Below are 17,437 nucleotides of genomic sequence, written 5' to 3'. Positions count from 1 at the left end.
CCCTGCTCCTGTTCTGAAATCCCTGCTCACACTTTTAGCTGCTGAGCAGAGGACAACTTTCAGCCCAGAGACCTTAAGAACATAAACATTGCCATACTGGGACAGACTGAAGTTCCATCAAGCCCAACATCCTGTTTCTGACTGTGGCCAATCCAGGTTACAAGTACCTGGCAAGTTCCTAAAACAGTAAAATAGATTTTATGCTGCTTATCCTAGAAATAAGCAGTGGATTTTCCCCATCTTAATAATGGCTTGTGGACTTCACTTTAGGAAGTTATCCAAACCTTTTTTAACCCCGCTAAGCTAACTGCTTTTGCTACATTCTCTGGCAACGAATTCCAGAGTTTAATTACACACTGAGTGAAGAAATATTATCTCCGATTTGTTTTAAATTTACTACTTAGTAGATTCATTGCATGGTCCCTAGTCCTAGTACATTTGGAAACAGTACAAGTGATTCACGTTTACCAGTCCCACTCCACTCACTATTTTATAGACCTCTATCATATCTCCCCTCAGCCGTATTTTCTCAAGCTGAAGAGCCCTTGCCTCATAGGGAAGTCATCCCATCCCCTTTATTATTTCCGTCGCCCTTCTCTGCACCTTTTCTAATTCCACTATATCTTTTTTGAGAGCGGTGAGCAGAATTGAACACAATATTCGAGGTGCGGTCGCACCATGGTGCGATACAAAGGCATTATAACATCCTCATTTTTGTTTTCCATTCCTTTCCTAATAATACCTAACATTCTATTTGCTTTCTTAGCCGCAGCAGCACACTGAGCAGAAGGTTTCAACGTATTATCAATCACGACACCTAGATCCCTTTCTTGGTCAGTGACTCCTAACGTGGAACCTTGCATGACGTAGCTTTAATTCGGGTTCCTCTTTCTCACGTACATCACTTTGCACTTGCTCACGTTAAACGTCATCTGCATTTTGGATACCCAGCCTCGTAAGGTCCTCTTGTAATTTTTCACAATCCTCTTATGATTTAACAACTTTGAATAATTTTTTATCCTCAGCAAATTTAATTACCTCACTAGTTACTCCCATCTCTAGATCATTTATAAATATGTTAAAAAGCTGTGGTCAAAGCAAAGACCCCTGGGGAACCCCACTTTCTACCCTTCTCCATAAGAATACTGACCATTTAACCCTTTATTTTCTATCTTTTAACCAGTTTATAATCCAAAACAGAACACTACCTCCTATCCCATGACACTCCAATTTCCTCTGGAGTCTTTCATGACATACTTTGTCAAATGCCTTTTGAAACTCCAGACACAGAATATCGTCCGGCTCACCTTTATCCACATGGAGAAGGTGCAGAGAAGGGTGACGAAAATGATAAAAGGAATGGAACGACTTTTCTATGAGGAAAGGCTGAGAAGGTTAGGGCTCTTCAGCTTGGAGAAAAGGCGGCTGAGGGGTGATATGATAAAGTCTACAAGATAATGAGCAGAGTGGACAGATGTGAAGCGATTGTTTACACTTTCAAAAAATAACAGAACCAGGGGACACGTTGAAGCTAGAATATGGTAAATTTAAAACAAACAGGAGAAAGTTTTTCTTTACTCAGCGTGTAGTTAGACTCTGGAACTCGTTGCCGGAGAATGTAGTGACAGCAGCTGGCCTTACGGAATTTAAAGGGGGTTTGGACAGATTCCTGAGGGAAAAGTCCATTGAACATTATTAATTTTTTTTTTTTGGGGGGGGGGGGGGGGGATTGCCGGGTTCTTGAAGCCTGGATTGGCCGCTGTCGGAAACAGGATGCTGGGCTTGATGGACCATTGGTCTTTTCCCAGTATGGCGGTGCTTATGTGGATGTCTCTGTCTATCCCAGGATTAGACTCCAACCGCCCAATGCAAAGCGATTTAACTGGGCAGGAAAGACGTTGACCGGCAAGTTTTCATCTTCCTCTCTGTCCAAGACTCCTCTCATTGTCTCGCACACAGAACCCCCTTCCTCCTGGAAGACTTTCACCACTCCACGTGCTCCCTGACAGCTTCCCATGTATAGTTCCTCTGTGAACATCCCTACCCCCGCACAAGCCGGCATGTTTCTAAATATAACTGAGATGACGCAATTCACGACGACAATGTGGACGCAGCAGCTGATACTTTATTATGGACATACCAAGATGGCGGTTGCTGGGGGAATGGGCTTCAGATTTCGATGTCATGCCGTCTCCTGTCACTAAACTTCCGTGGGCTATTCTTATGTTCTTACAAAAGATGGGAGCTAAATACAAATATATATTGTGAAAGTCTGTGACTACATTTACTCACTCTGCCCACTAGCACTTTCTCTCTGAATCATCCCGCCCTTCACAAAACAGGAAGTTGCATCAGAAGGTGTGGTTTAGAGAGAAAGTCCCGGTGCAGGCTGCAGGAAGTCTAGGAGTGCCGCTGCCTGGGCAAAGACTGCAGCAGAGATGATTTTAAGGCAAGGGTGGGTGAGTGGGGGTGGGGGGGGGAGATCTGACAGGGGATTCGTACGCAACATACGCACCTAGAATAAATACGCCACTGATCCAGTCCTGGGTTGCACCGGTCCATGCATGCATGATATTTAACTATGTATTTTCTCTTCAAATGTAGCCTGCTATCAGGTACGTCAAAAGCTTTTGAAAATCACCCCGAAATACGTATGGCCTAATATTTAAACACTGCAGTCGACAGGTTATTTATTTAGTTGCTGCATTTGTAACCCACATTTTCCCACCTCTTTGCAGGCTCAATGTGGCTTACATTATGCCGCAATGGCGATCGCCATTAACGGAATGAGAAGTACAGAGCATTATACAATTAAGGTATATAAAATATCAAGTAGATTAGAAGTAAATAAATAAATAAATAAATAATTCATATCAGGTATATGAGATCAAGGATAAAGTATAACGTTCAATAATAACAATGTGATTAAAGTAACCACATTAAAGAGTTCAATGTTGGCTCGTTCTAAACACTAGCCACAGCGTTTAAATTATTCATGTATAATGAGTTGCCACAATCTGGATTGTAAGTGGCACTGGCTACATGTATCGAGCTGCACCCTCATTATAACACGCACCGTTATAATGCGAATTTGATTACAACGCGGTAGCGAGTATGGCTCCCCGAACTTTTATACCTTTTGCTCGATTATAAATTGATTTTAAAAACCGAGTCTTTATTTAATCAGGTATTGGCAAGCTGATACACATATTCACTGGCTTTTCATTGTAACGCAGCCTTTGTTATTGGTGGTACTGATTTTGGCTCCAAAGTTCCATGTTATACCAAGGGAGCGGTGTATATCGATAGCGATGACATTCAGTCCATTATCTGTACACTGGGTACAAGATAATGACTGTCCTAAATTTTTCCAGACAGCTATGCAGATACTAGACTGAATATTACTGCTGTTCATTGGATGGTTACTCCCACTTAGCCATCTCTCTCCTCTTCAATCTGTTCAAAATTCTGCTGCACGACTAATATTCCGCCAGTGTCGTTATGCTCATATTAGCCCTCTCCTGAAGTCACTTCACTGGCTTCCTATCCGTTTCCACATACAGTTCAAACTCCTCATATTGACTTATAAGTGCATTCACTATGCAGCTCCTCAGTACCTCTCCACTCTCATCTCTCCCTACATTCCTCCCCTGGGTAAATCTCTCTTATCTGCACCCTTCTCCTCCACCGCTAACTCCAGACTCCGTTCCTTTTATCTTGCTGCACCATATGCCTGGAATAGACTTCCTGAGCCGGTACGTCAAGCTCCATCTCTGGCCGTCTTCAAATCTAAGCTAAAAGCCCACCTTTTTGATGCTGCTTTTAACTCCTAACCCTTACTCACTTGTTCAGAACCCTTATTTTATCATCCTCGCTTTAATATTCCCTTATCTCTTGTCTGTCCTAATTAGATTGTAAGCTCTGTCGAGCAGGGACTGTCTCTTCATGTTCAAGTGTACAGCGCTGCGTACGTCTAGTAGCGCGTTAGAAATGATAAGTAGTAGTAGTAGTATTACTGCGGCCTGGCATGACCCAGAGCTAGTACTGCCTAGGGCACTTACTAGGAAGTATCTTTGAATATTGGGGTTTTACAGTAAAAGACGCAAGACTTACTTTAAACATTGCAGCTTGGGGCTCTCCCAGTTCATGGAACGGTGGTTTACCCGTTGCCATTTCAATAATGGTACATCCCAGGGACCAGATATCAGCAGGTGCTCCGTACCCACGTGGTCCCTTATCGATAATTTCAGGAGCCATGTACTGTAACGTGCCTGGAGAGGGACAGAAAATATACACAGCTGAAGGGCCGTGGCCTGGACTTCCAGCTTCCATTTATAAGAAGCGTAAAACTAGAAGGCATGGCATCCTCTTAAAACTATCACCCCCGTTTGATGTCAGAACTCAGCATGTGCCCACTAGAAACCAGGGAAAATAAGATTCTGAAACAATAGTGTAGCCAGAGTTTAATTTTTAGACGGGCCTGGAGGTGGACTGGGTGGGCACAGAGGCCTCGCATTTCCTCTCCACCCGCTACCACCTCCCCCCCGCTCTCCCCGCCCGCCGCCACCACATTTCCTCTCCATCCGCTACCCCTCCCCTCCCACGACAGCCCCCTGCACATGGTCAGTTCTGGTCATTTTTACTGACCTGAAGCGCCGTTCTCCCTCCAGCACCGGCGATTCCCATAGTCAGTCTTCTGCCAGTGCGCGTCGTCGGAGCCTCTTCTCAGGCGCGTCCCGCCTACTCTGCAACTTCCTGTTTTCCGCAAAGGTGGGATGCAGGAAGTTGCAGAGTAGGCAGGACGTGCCTGAGAAGAGGCCCCGATGACGCGCGCTGGCAGAAGGCTGGCTATGGGAATCGCCGGTGCTGGAGGGAGAACGGCGCTTCAGGGCAGTAAAAGTGAGCAGACCACGCGGACGGGGAGAGCGGGCAGAAGAGGCTGGGCGGGCCTGGAGCAAAAGTGGCTGAGCCTGGGCCCGTCCAGGCCCACCCGTGGCTACGCCCTGTTCTGAAAGCAGGGCCGTCAAGGGGGGGCAGGGAGGACAAAATTCCCCAGGCCCAGGGTCTCTCTCCTTCTCCTGCTCCCAGGCCGCTGGCGCTGCAGTCCCCGGTCTCACCTGCCTGCCCCTGGCTCCGTCGATAGCCCCCCTCCGTCCGCCACCATGACCGGGCCCCCCATGCATTGGCAGCGTCTCAACTTCATGTGAAAGCAGCAGATTGCCTCCCTTCGGACCCTCCCTCACTGTGCCCCGCCCTTGTGAAAACAGGAAGTGACGAGGGCGGGACACAGTGAGGAAACGCCCGAAGGGAGGCGATCTGCTGCTTTCACATGGAGGTGAGGTGCTGTCTATTTGAATGCAGGGGGTCTGGTCATGGTGGCGGACGGAGGGGGGCTGTCGATGAGGCTGGGCGGCCTGAGAGCAGGAGAGGGAGGCGACAGTAATAGGGTTTGGGGGGGGGGGGGGCCTTGCCCCAGGCCCAGCTCAGTCTCTCGGCGGCCCTATCTGAAAGCAGTCTCTGTGCTACAAACTTTTCATGCAGAAAAGTATCTGATTCTTTCATGATATATGGTCGAAGCTATCATCATCAATGGGGACCAATCAGATTTCGAGCATCAGCGGGCAGCATTTTGCCACTGTCCCCCCCGGATTCTATATAGTGCACCTAGAGATCCATGCCAAAATCAAAATGTATTCTATAACAAAGAACATAACTTAATTGGCTTAACAAGCAATAATCAGCAATAATTGTAAATAATTTGAATTTATTTTATTTATTACATTTGTATCCCACATTTTTCCCACCTATTTTCAGGCTCAATGTGGCTTACATTGTACCGTAAGGCGTTCGCCAAGTCCGGTAAAGAACAAATACAAAGTGAGGTTATGATAGAATAAGGTTCATGTGTTCACGCAGAACTCACTAAGCGTATTCTGTAATGCAGTGCGCCTAAGTTCTAACACATGCAGGCTAAAAGGGGCATGGTTATGGGCAGGAAAACGGGCGTTCTCAAATTTACGCACAAAGTTATAGAATACAGCCCAGTGCGCCTAAATCTACATGCTGGGATTTGCGCCACAAAAATGGAGGCACTGATATATTAACTAAGCGTATTCTATATACCGCACCCTTTTCCCCTCTTCTCCTCCCCCTTACTTTCTCCCCCCGCAGTCTCTCCTCTTCCCCCCAGTCTCTTTTTCCCCCTTCTCTCTTCTACCACCTGTCTGTCTCTCCCCCCTCTCTCCTCTCCGTCACAGTTTCTTTTCCTCTCTCTCTTCCCCCTCTCTCACTTACACTTCCAGTGTGGTAAAAGCGGTTAGCTTAGCGGAGTTTAAAAAAGGTTTGGACGGCTTCCTAAAGAAAAAAACCACAGACCATTATTAAATGGACTTGGGGAAAATCCACTATTTCTGGGATAAGCAGTATAAAATGTTTTGTACTTTTTTGGGATCTTGCTGGGTATTTGTGACCTGGATTGGCCACTGTTGGAAACAGGATGCTGGGCTCGATGGACCTTTGGTCTTTCCCAGTATGGCAATACTTATGTACTTAAATCTCAGCGCCGCTTATAGAATACGCTAGTCGGCATTGATTTCCAAGCCAGTTTTTTTAGGCAACATATATAGACTCTCCCCTGTGCGACTAACATGCAAATTTGCACATGCAAGTTAAAGAATAAGGTCAGTTGATAACGTAACTTAATATACTAATAAGCCAATGATTGGCGATAAGCTATATTTGGCATTAATTGGCACCAATTAGCATTTACACGCACAGCTGCCCCTACTCCAGGACCGGCCTGGGAAACACTGCTGTATATATACATCATTATTTTTTATTTATTGCATTTGTATCCCACATTTTCTCACCTCTTTGCAGGCTCAATGTGCCTTACAATACATCATGAGTGGTGAATATATATTAGAGAGTAGACTTTTAGTGTTACAGGAGGATTTGGGGCTACATGATAGTGATAAAACATGATAATAGTACATTAAGCAGAAATAGATTTGGAGGAATTGCGCGTATTCACATTGGTACATCTTTGCGGTATGCCTTGTTGAAGAGATGGGTCTTCAGTAGTTTGCGGAAGTTCATTAGTTCGTAGATCTTTTTTAAGTTGCGCAGCAATGTGTTCCTTAACTGTGTGCTCAAGTAGGTAAAGGTTGATGCGTGCATTAGTTTGTATTTTAGACCTTTGCAGTTAGGGAAGTGCAGATTAAGGAATGTGCGGGATGATTTTTTGGCATTTCTGGGTGGTAAGTCTATCAGGTCTGACATATAGGCTGGTGCATCTCCGTGAATGATTTTGTGGACTAGGGAGCATATTTTGAACGTGATGCGTTCTTCAAGTGGAAGCCAGTGTAATTTTTCTCGTAGGGGTTTAGCACTTTCATATTTTGTTTTCCCGAATATGAGTCTAGCTACAGTGTTCTGGGCTATCTGAAGTTTTTAAATTATTTGCTCTTTGCAGCCGGCATAGAGTGCGTTGCAGTAGTCTAGATGACTGAGCACCATTGATATTTACTGATGATCAGTGGCGTAGCCACAGGTGGGCCTGGGTGGGCCAGAGCCCACCCACTTAGGGCTCAGGCCCACCCAACAGTAGCACACGTTTAGTGGTAGCTGGTGGGGATCCCATGCTCCACCAGCTGAAGACTTCCGCCTGATGGTAGCGAAAACGCTACTCTCCATGATACTGGCACCTGTGCATGCTCAGATTTCAGCACATGCCTGCTGTAGACTGCCAAGGTGGAAAGAAGGTTTTCCCGCTAGATGGGATATTTTTTTGGTTCTAGTGTGGGAGGAGGGAGAACACTTGGTGCCCACCCACTTCTTGCCTAGGCCCATGAAAAACCTGTTGTCTGGCTACGCCCCTGCTGATGATATTGTGCAAAGAGCAGCAATGAAGTAGGAAAAGGTGTGGGAAGACTGGCATGATGCACTGGAATCAGAAGGACTGAAGCCCAGCAGAAGCGACACAGAGCACATGAAGGCAACACAATGGAAAGTTAAAAAGTTCAGGCCCCTGGCAACAAGAATAAATACAAGAAGAGCCTATGCTGGAGAGATTTGAGTGAGGACCAAAGCCTGATGGTTGAAGTGGAGAGAAGTTAGTGATGTTAGTATGGTCTACAGGACAGTAATAAGGCCAGTCATCCTCTCTGATGAAACTCTTTTGTGGTCCTCTTACCAGTAAAAGTCTCGGTACACGGGTTTACCCCTGCGAGCCTCTTCGAAGTACCAAAATCTGAGATTTTCACCACGCCACTGTAGGTGTTGACCAGAACATTATCTCCCTGAATGAAGGAAAAGGCAGACATAAGAACGTTTCCTGGTAGGTGACTCTTACTTGAATAGAGTTTCCACCTCACTCATGTCTAATTGACCACCTCACTCGTGTCTGAAGAGACAGACTCAGTCTTGGCTGTGCCCCATTGCATGCAGGGACTGGTAGTTTGGCTTTTCTTAGGAAAATCAGAACTGCAACTCCATGTAGGAAGAGCTCTCTGTTGAGCTGGGATTTCCACTTCTGTTACTATACTCATTTGCCTGGGGGAGGAGCCAACCCTATACATTTGAAAGATAGTCATCCTCACAGATGCAACACCATGTGGAGGGCAGGGCCGCTGAGCGACTGGGCCAGGCCCGGGGCAAGGCAGCCCCCGGGGCCCTGCCCCTGCCGCCCCGTCCCCCCGAGGTTGCCGCCGCAGCTGCTCCCCCCTCCACCCCTCCCCCAGGTCACCACCGCCCCCCCTGAGATCGCCGCAGCCACTGCTCCCCCCTCCACCCCCCCAAGGTTGCCACCGCTCCCCCCCTCCGTCCGCCACCGGGCCGGGTCCCCTGCAGTCTCACCTCCGTGAAGGCAGCAGAACGCCTACCTTCGGCCCTCCTTGCGTCCCGCCCTCACGGAAGTTACGTCAGACGAGGGCGGGATGCAGGGAGGGAAGGAGGGCCGAAGGGAGGCATTCTGCTGCCTGTAGCGCTGCTTTCACGGAGGTGAGACTGCAATTTCAATGCAGGGGGCAGACAGTCGACGACGGGGGGTGGGTGGGACTGCGGCACCGGGCCCCCCTTGGAGGCCTGGGCCCGATGAATTTTGTCCCCCTGCCCCCCCTCTCGGTGCTATGGTGGAGGTGGAGGGTAATTCTAAAAGGGGGCACTGACTAAGTGGTAAAGGGTACACTCATACTAGTCACTTACATGTGGATGTGGCCATGTAATAACCTCATAAAATACCACTTGGCATAAAAGTCTACACTTTGGGGGCACGAGAGGGAGGGGTAGGGAGAGGGGGGAGGATGGGGGGGGGTGAAAAGGGGGAGGGGGGGAAAAAAGCAAAAAAATTGATGACAGACTTCTTCACTAGCTTTTTGTTATGTATGTTATGATGTGGCTATGTTATTAAGGCCAGATATGAAATATGTATAATTTTGATTGTCATCAATAAAAATGTTGAAAACTAAAAAAGTCTACACTTTGAAATGATGGCATGTACTTTGCCAGTGGGCATGCACTGAGGTGGACTTTGGGTGGAGCATGGGGAGAGGGGTAAATTCTCTACAGGTCACTGAAATTTAGGCACTGGGCTGATGTGTGCTGACCCCCGGATTCTATATAGTTCACTTAGATTTAGGTGCCAAAATCGGCCGGATTCTATAATACCGCACGTAACTTAATTGGCTTAACAAGCTAATGAGCGCTGATATCAGCACTTAACTAGCAACAATGAGCACTAATTGGCATGGATTAGAAATTTAGGCGCACAACTCGCTAAGCATATTCTGTAACCACATATGCTGAACTTGTAACACATTGAGGCAAAAAGGGCCGTGGTTACGGGCATTAAATGGGCATTCCAAAATTTAGGCGCCTATTTATAGAACATGGCCCAGTGCGCCTAAATGTACGTGCTGAGATTTACACCAGGTTTTCTTTGGCGTAAACGATGCAACACAGATATTGGCGCTGAAATATCAACTAAGCATATTCTATAATACCCCACCCGTGCATCCTGTTGCTGATCTCGGCGTTGATTCAAAATGGCCACCGAGAGTTGAAGTCTCGCGAGGTCGCTTCAACTCTCAGCGGCCATTTTGAATCAGCGCCGAGATCAGCAACAGAATGCAGGACAGCACTCTGGGCAGGAAAGAGGGGGCTCTTTCCTGCCCCAAAGGCGGAAGAGGTCACTAGACCACCAGGGCAGTAGAGTAGTAAGGGGAGAGGAGGGCCGGGAGACTAGCATAGGACGGACCACCTGCCCGCCAGCCTGCCCGTTTGTCCAGAAATCCGGATAAACGGGCAGATAGGCAAAACTCGCCCGGTTGCCCAGACATGTCCAGGTAAATCCGGACATATGGTAACCCTAACAATACATGTAACAGACATGACAACTTAACCGTCTGTTCAAGTATGTGACAATATCTCTGGTATCTCCTGAAGTCAAATTCTGATCTTCAGGCCCGATATGACAATCACACTTACAATATTTAGAAAGATTTGACCTTCCACCAAAGTAAACATCATTAACATTTCTTTAAAATTATGACGTTTTGAGGACTTGGTTGATGTTTCTGGTGCAGGTGACAACAAACAGAAGACGGAGCCCAAAAGCAGTATCTTGTAACGCTGTCTCATGTCAAAACTACAGAAGGAACAACAACTTGAAAATGCCAGCATTTGTCTCTCGGTGACATCCTAACGAAAGCACCGGCAGCTGCAATTACTGCTCAAATCTGAAAACAGGAATGACGTTACAATTTAATGGCAGAATGCTCTGACCTTTATATCTCTGTGGACAATCTGATTTTCATGAAGATATTTTAACCCTTCCAGAATCTGTTTAGTATAAAATTTGATTGTAGGTTCTTTCATGGGGCCCCATTTCGATCTCAAGAGCACAGATAGGCTACCTGAAATAGGGAAATAAAAGCGTAAATATTTCAGAAACGCACATCAAGGTTTGAGGTTATTAACGAATCAACAAAACACAGGTCATGTTCCTAAGAACTGAACAAGTATCTTGGTAGCCAGAGGGAATCCTAGAAGTAATATTTATGTGTGTGTGGGGGGGGGGGGGGGGAGGTGCACAGAAAACAGATGGGCAAGCGATCCACAAAATCCAAGACACACAATTTTACTAAAAGGAGCGTGCAGGACGTGAGGGGAAGACAGAGCAGGGCAGGCAACGCAGTGGTGCTGGAGATCGGCGCTGGACAATGCTTCAGCTGGCGGGGATTGGGGACCCCCGCCAGCCAACGTATTTGCTGCAGCAGTGGATGGGGAGTGGCAGGGCGGCAGACCAAAATGTGCCCCCCAACCTTGGGCTCTGGCCCCCTCCGACTGCGAGGTATGGCTACGCCCGGGAGTCAAACAAGAAGCACCAGAAGCAGGAACAGGATACGGTCGCCATCAAGCATGTTGAGGGAGGGGTGTGGTCTTCCCTTAAACACAGCCCTGTGGAATGTACTGCGTAAACACAAACCTCCGGGCACCTGCTCCATGAAGATTTTAATGTAGCCGTCTTCGGAAATGGAGCCAAGGTACTGCACAATGTTGCGGTGTTTCAGGTACTTATGGAGGGCAATTTCTTCATGCAGTGGCTGGGAGTAGCTGTAATGAAGAGACAGGTACTGAGAGAGAATTGTGCTGGTACACACAGCGAGATCAGAACAGCTGTAACTTTCTTTAAACATTGCTCTGCATCATATCAGCTTTGGTGGCGTTAGGGCACACCTGATCCATTATTTATTTATTTATTGCATTTGTACCCCACATTTTCCCACCTATTTGCAGGCTCAGTGTGGCTTACATAGCCGTCAGAGGCGTTTGCCCAGTCAGTGGATAACAAATACAAAGTTGTATAGTGATCGTATGAGGTATAAGTGGAGGGTCGGAATGGATGAAGATTGCGTGTTCTCCTGTTCGATCATAGTCATGCTGTGTTGGTAGGTGAAGAGAGTTACGTGGGGTCATTGGGGTAGGCCTTTTTGAAGAGGTTGGTTTTTAGTGATTTCCTGAAGTTCAAGTGGTCGTGGATTGTTTTCACAGCTTTTGGGAGCCCATTCCATAGTTGTGCGCTTATGTAGGAGAAGCCGGCTGCGTAAGTTGTTTTGTATTTCAGTCCATTACAGAATCCTAGCACAAAACAGCCTTGGAGGGCTGATATCTAGGCACGACTGCTTATGCCATGTCAATGGCACACATATGGCCATGGTTAAATGTGCCTTGCAGCGCCTGTATCTCAATATTACATAAGTTAGACAAGTCACTAGATGGAATGTCCATGACATGCCTATGCATTAGACAGTTTCACCGGGACAGAAATCTAAACCAACCTTGCCTGTCGCCACTGCAAGTAATTTCCTCCAACCCTGCCCCTGGCCCACCCAACCCCATTCCCACTGCACCGCATCACACCCCACCACACAATCACTTTGACCCCCCTCCTTCCCAAGAAAGCCAGATTCTATAAGCAGTGAAAATACTGGTAAAAGTAACACAAATGCATTTTCTTCCGTACTCTGCTAAATTAAAAAAGATGTACATTTTCAAAAAAGCAAACATCCATGAGCAGCATGACCTCCTCACCTCTCCTTTTGATTCCCTTCTATCCCATGTGCTCTATTTCCCCCTTTTCCCTTCCCCCCTCCAAATATGTCCCTCTTACCAATCTGTTTTTACAGCCCCCTCCCTCCCTGCATCCACACTCCCTCCCCTCCACCCTTTTCACAGCCATGACTCTGTCCATCCATCCATCCATCCACCTTCCCTACCCTCCAGCACTGAATCAGGGCCCTCCCCAAATGAGCACTGAGCACATGTTAAGGGAACGCCCCTGACTCGCTCATGCCACGCCCCCTTTGCAGATCCACACGGAATCACTTAGGCGCTTATTCTATAAATGGTCACGCAAGTGTATTTTCGCACCGATCTGCCTTTTCTGACCCTTCAGTGCCTCGATCTGTGAGAAAGCTTTTCTGTGCTGAAAATTTGGCCCAGAAGTAGCGCCAAACGTTTCGGCGCCATATATAGAATTCCTACGCAAATGACATACACGCCATTTTTACAGAATAGAGCCTAGCATTTACGTGCGTACTTGACAATTAGGGATGCCAATCCCGCGCATAAGTGTTAGTATTCTGTAAACGTTGGCGTGCAAGTGGCATCTTAATTTAGGCGCAACTAATACAACTGTCATATTTAGCCTCTCTCTCTTCGTTTTACATTGTTGTTTGGACCAAATGACTGGCATACGATCTCAAATTAGCGTTTGCAAAAGTCACAAATGCTCTTTCTATTGACAGCAATGCTGTATTTACTGGACATCACACAGTGGCATAACCAGAAGGGACCTTGGGAGTCTGGGCCCCCCCAAATTTGGGCTCAGGCCACCTCCAAAATTATAACACTGGATGAATGGCTGGCGGTTCCACGGCCGAAACGCTTTGCTGGCTTCCTCACTGCCGAGGCAGCACAAGCGGGGGATCAACCAGCAAATCTCTTTGTCTGGCAAGGCTGGGGCAACCCTGCCAGCAAAGGTTTGAGGGGGGAACAATGCTTGCCCCCCCCCACCCAAGTCCCTGCCTCAAAATTCGACTTCTGGCTACACCCCTGACATCACAGACCCATTTCTGACTGTAATGGCAATCCACGTGAGCACGTCTGAAATAAAGGTCAGAGGGCATGGAGTGGACCCCTTTGGGCACCTGAGGACAGGCGTTAGTGGCTGACTTACCGGCTGTCTCTCTCCAGGATCTCCTTGATGGCTATGCGCACCTGGTTACTCAGGTCCCTGCCAGCATAGACCACCCCGTATGTTCCTTTACCCAGAATAACTCTGTCTCCGTTCTCATCATAGTCATATTCATACTGCAGGCAAAAAAAAAGGAGAAAAGAAAACAGAGAAACACCCACAGTATAATAAAATAAAAAGGCATAAAAATATGAATACGTATATTTTTCAAGAGAGGTGACTTGTTAAATTGAGGTGCTGTATATTTTGCAGTGAACTCAGGAGCATTCTTGTGGTGACTAGTTCGTAACTATGAGCAGAAGAGAACCATTAGAAGAGGAAAGAAGAGGATGTGTCTACCATAAAGTTAAGCCAGTCATTTCCAGGGTTGGTGAGTCCCCTGTGCTCATGGAGAAGAACCAGGCTCCCCATCAAGCAAGGAGAACTACATGCATTATAAGAATACTGTGTAGACCGCAGACCCTGCGGGATGCTCTTAAGTAAAAAAAGATCACCCTTCTTTGGTGGCTTCCCCTCAGACGGTGACAAGAGCTGCCATGGGTGCCGGGAGTTGCCAGTTCCCACCATTTAAAGCCAGGAGAGTTTGATTTTTACATTTGCTGGAGAGACGATGAAAGTCAGTGCTAGGTATCAGGGCATGGTGAGGCAGAAGACTGAGTTCTGTATGTTCCCACAATCTAGGATTCTGATAGGCAAAGGTGAGGTGTCGAGTCTGTATCTGTGTATACTCTGTTGGATCCTCCTCCACTACTATCAGTTGATGTACCTCAGGGATCTGTCCTGGGACCTCTTCTTTTCTCCATCTATACTTCTTCCCTTGGCACTCTGATCTCATCCCATGGTTTTCAGTATCACCTTTATACTGAAGACTCCCAGATCTACCTCTTCACTCATCTCTCCCTACGTTCCTCCCCGGGAACTCCATTCATTGGGTAAATCTCTCTTATCTGCACCCTTATCCTCCACCGCTAACTCCAGGCTCCGTTCCTTTTATCTTGCTGCACCATATGCCTGAAATAGACTTCCTGAGCCGGTACGTCAAGTTCCATCCTTGGCCATCTTCAAATCTAGGCTAAAAGCCACCTTTTTGATGCTGCTTTTAACTCCTAACCCTTCCTCTCTTGTTCAGTACCCATGTTTTATCATTCCCACCTTAGTAATTCCCTTATTTGTCCTGTTTGTCCTGATTATATCGTAAACTCTGTAGAGCAGGGACTGACTCTTCGTGTCTAGTATACAGCACTGTGTACGTCTAGTAGCACTATAGAAATAAGTAGAGTAGTAGTCTTTGGGATTCCGGAATCTTGCTACTCTTTGTCCTTATCCCTTATTTGTCCTGTTTGTCTGTCCTGATTAGATTGTAAGCTCTTTCGAGCAGGGACTGTCTCTTCATGTTCAAGCGTACAGCGCTGCATACATCTAGTAGCACCATAGAAATGATAATTAGAAGTAGTAGTAGTCTTTGAGATTCCGGAATCTTGCTACTCTTTGGGATTCTGCACAGAATCTTGCTACTCTTTGGGATTCCGCATAGAATCTTGCTACTCTTTGGGATTCCGCATAGAATCTTGCTACTCTTTGGGATTCCAGAATCTTGCTACTCTTTGGGATTCCAGAATCTTGCTACTCTTTGTCCTTATCCCTTATTCGTCCTGTTTGTCTGTCCTGATTAGATTGTAAGCTCTTTCGAGCAGGGACTGTCTCTTTGGGTCCAGTGTACAGCCCTGCGTACATCTAGTAGCGCAATAGAAATGATAAGTAGTAGTAGTCATGTATATGCAGTTTTTGATTTTTTGACTGATTACAGGACTGGATTTTTGGACTGATTTTTCTCCATTTTTTTTTCGGGTTTCAGTTTTACTTTGCTTTTAAGTCCTGCCTCGCAGAAGAATGAGAAAAGCTTTTTTTTTCCTTCTTTCCATTCCTTGTGCCTTACCTCTAGCGTGTCTCCATCTGCTTCCCCTTCTAACTCCACAGCACTGCCCACGACATCTGTGATAATCTCCTTGACCAGGCAACAAAATCTGGAAGCAGTAAACACACAGCGGTCAGTGAGAGAAAGCTCATGATATGCTGCCCCCCCCCCCCCCCCCCCCAGTGAAGAAAAACCCAATAGCCATTATTAAGATGGATTTGGGAAAATCTACTGCTTATTCCTGGGAAGCAGCATAAAATCCGTTTTACTTTTTTGGGATCTTGTGACCTGGATTGGCCACTGTTGAAAGCAGGATACTGGGCTTGACGGACCTTCAGTCTGCACCAGTTTGGCGATGCTTATGAAACTGGGGACCACTTCACTCCAGCAGCAATTTCTTAGAATCTCCACGAGGTATCGATATATATTTCAATATACAGCCAAACTTCATCTTCATGTCTCCTGATTTTACCTTTATCTGATGGGTCTATTTGGTTTGATAGTTTTGCAGTTTGAAATGACCAATTACTAGGTTTCATGCTCTGTGAACAATTTAAGACGGTGGTTCCCAAACCTGGTTCCTGGAGGCAGTGGCGATCCTAGGTCGGCTGCCACCCAGAGCGAATCGCCGCTACGCACCCCACCCCCCCCAGGTGCAGCAGCGTCCATCCCCCCAGGGTGCAGCACAACACTCCCCCCCCCCCCCCCCCGGCACATCAAGCCCCCCTCCCCGGATGCATTCTTGGCTGCTGGAGGGTGCAGAGAGCAGCCGCGCGCCTGTCAGCTCCACTGGCTCCCTGCTCCCTCTGCCCCGGAACAGCAAGTAACCTGTTCTGGGGCAGAGGGAACAGGAAACCAGCAGAGTCGACAGGCACGCCGCTGCTCTCTGCACCCTCCAGCTGCGTGCACCCGGGGCGGACCGCCCCCACCGCCCCGCCCTTCCTACACCACTGCCTGGAGGCAAGCCAGCCAGTCAGGTTTTCCGGATATCCACAATGAATATTCATGAATGCAAATCTCTCTCATGAATATTCATTGTGGATATCCTGAAAACCTGACTGGCCGGGACCAGGTTTGAGAACCACTGATTTAAAGTATCGATTGCCTTTCTAGTCTTGGCTGTAGTCCTCTTCCTCCCCTCCATTGTTTCTTGCCCTTGGGACTGTGCTGCAGGAGCTGCAGCTGGTTCACAACATGAAGCAATATCCCACAAGCCTTTTCAATCGAGTCCGTGATATGGATGGGATTATAACAGATATCATTTGCAGTTTGAATATGCACTATTAGCACATGGTGCGCACTCTCACTCTCGAGGGGTGTACATGCGTGAACTAGCATGCATGCGTGAACCATTGCGCATATGCACCCTCTCGAGAAACAGTGCATGTTATTCGAACAAACCCCCCGGATTCTATATAACACGCCTAGAGATCCACCGAAATCCAAGCATATTATGTAACAGCGCGTATAAGTTAATTGGCTTAACAAGCCAACACCGCTGTTAACTTAACAAGTAATAACGAGTACTAATTGGCAATAATTAGAATTTACGCACACAACTCCCTAAGCCAGTGGTCGGCAAACTCATTAGTCAACAGAGCCAAATATCAACAGTACAACGATTGAAATTTCTTTTGAGAACCAAATTTTTAAAACTTAAACTATATAGGTAGGTACATTGTTATTAACTTAATTAGGGTACTCCTAAGCTGGCCTTTGCTAAAAACTCAGTCCTGGCCAGCATTGTGCAGTAGGACTGAACTCAC

At 47.0% G+C, this 17,437-nt stretch overlaps 1 protein-coding gene across 3 annotated transcripts in view; it reads right to left on the bottom strand.

Annotated features, from left to right (window-relative positions):
- MAP3K15 (mitogen-activated protein kinase kinase kinase 15) overlaps positions 1-17,437 on the bottom strand; it is a 223,385-nt gene that overhangs the window by 35,889 nt on the left and 170,059 nt on the right. For all 3 annotated transcript variants that reach the window (XM_030202273.1, XM_030202274.1, XM_030202275.1), the window contains 6 exons: positions 15,693-15,780; positions 13,739-13,872; positions 11,486-11,613; positions 10,783-10,913; positions 8,195-8,300; positions 4,114-4,271 (listed from right to left, as the gene is read on the bottom strand). In XM_030202273.1, the coding sequence (XP_030058133.1) occupies positions 4,114-4,271; positions 8,195-8,300; positions 10,783-10,913; positions 11,486-11,613; positions 13,739-13,872; positions 15,693-15,780 (745 nt within the window). The remainder of the gene's footprint in view (positions 1-4,113; positions 4,272-8,194; positions 8,301-10,782; positions 10,914-11,485; positions 11,614-13,738; positions 13,873-15,692; positions 15,781-17,437) is intronic.

Source organism: Microcaecilia unicolor, chromosome 4 (assembly GCF_901765095.1).
Source record: "Microcaecilia unicolor chromosome 4, aMicUni1.1, whole genome shotgun sequence".
Lineage (NCBI taxonomy): Eukaryota > Metazoa > Chordata > Amphibia > Gymnophiona > Siphonopidae > Microcaecilia > Microcaecilia unicolor.
This window is presented reverse-complemented; position numbering and strand designations above follow the sequence as displayed.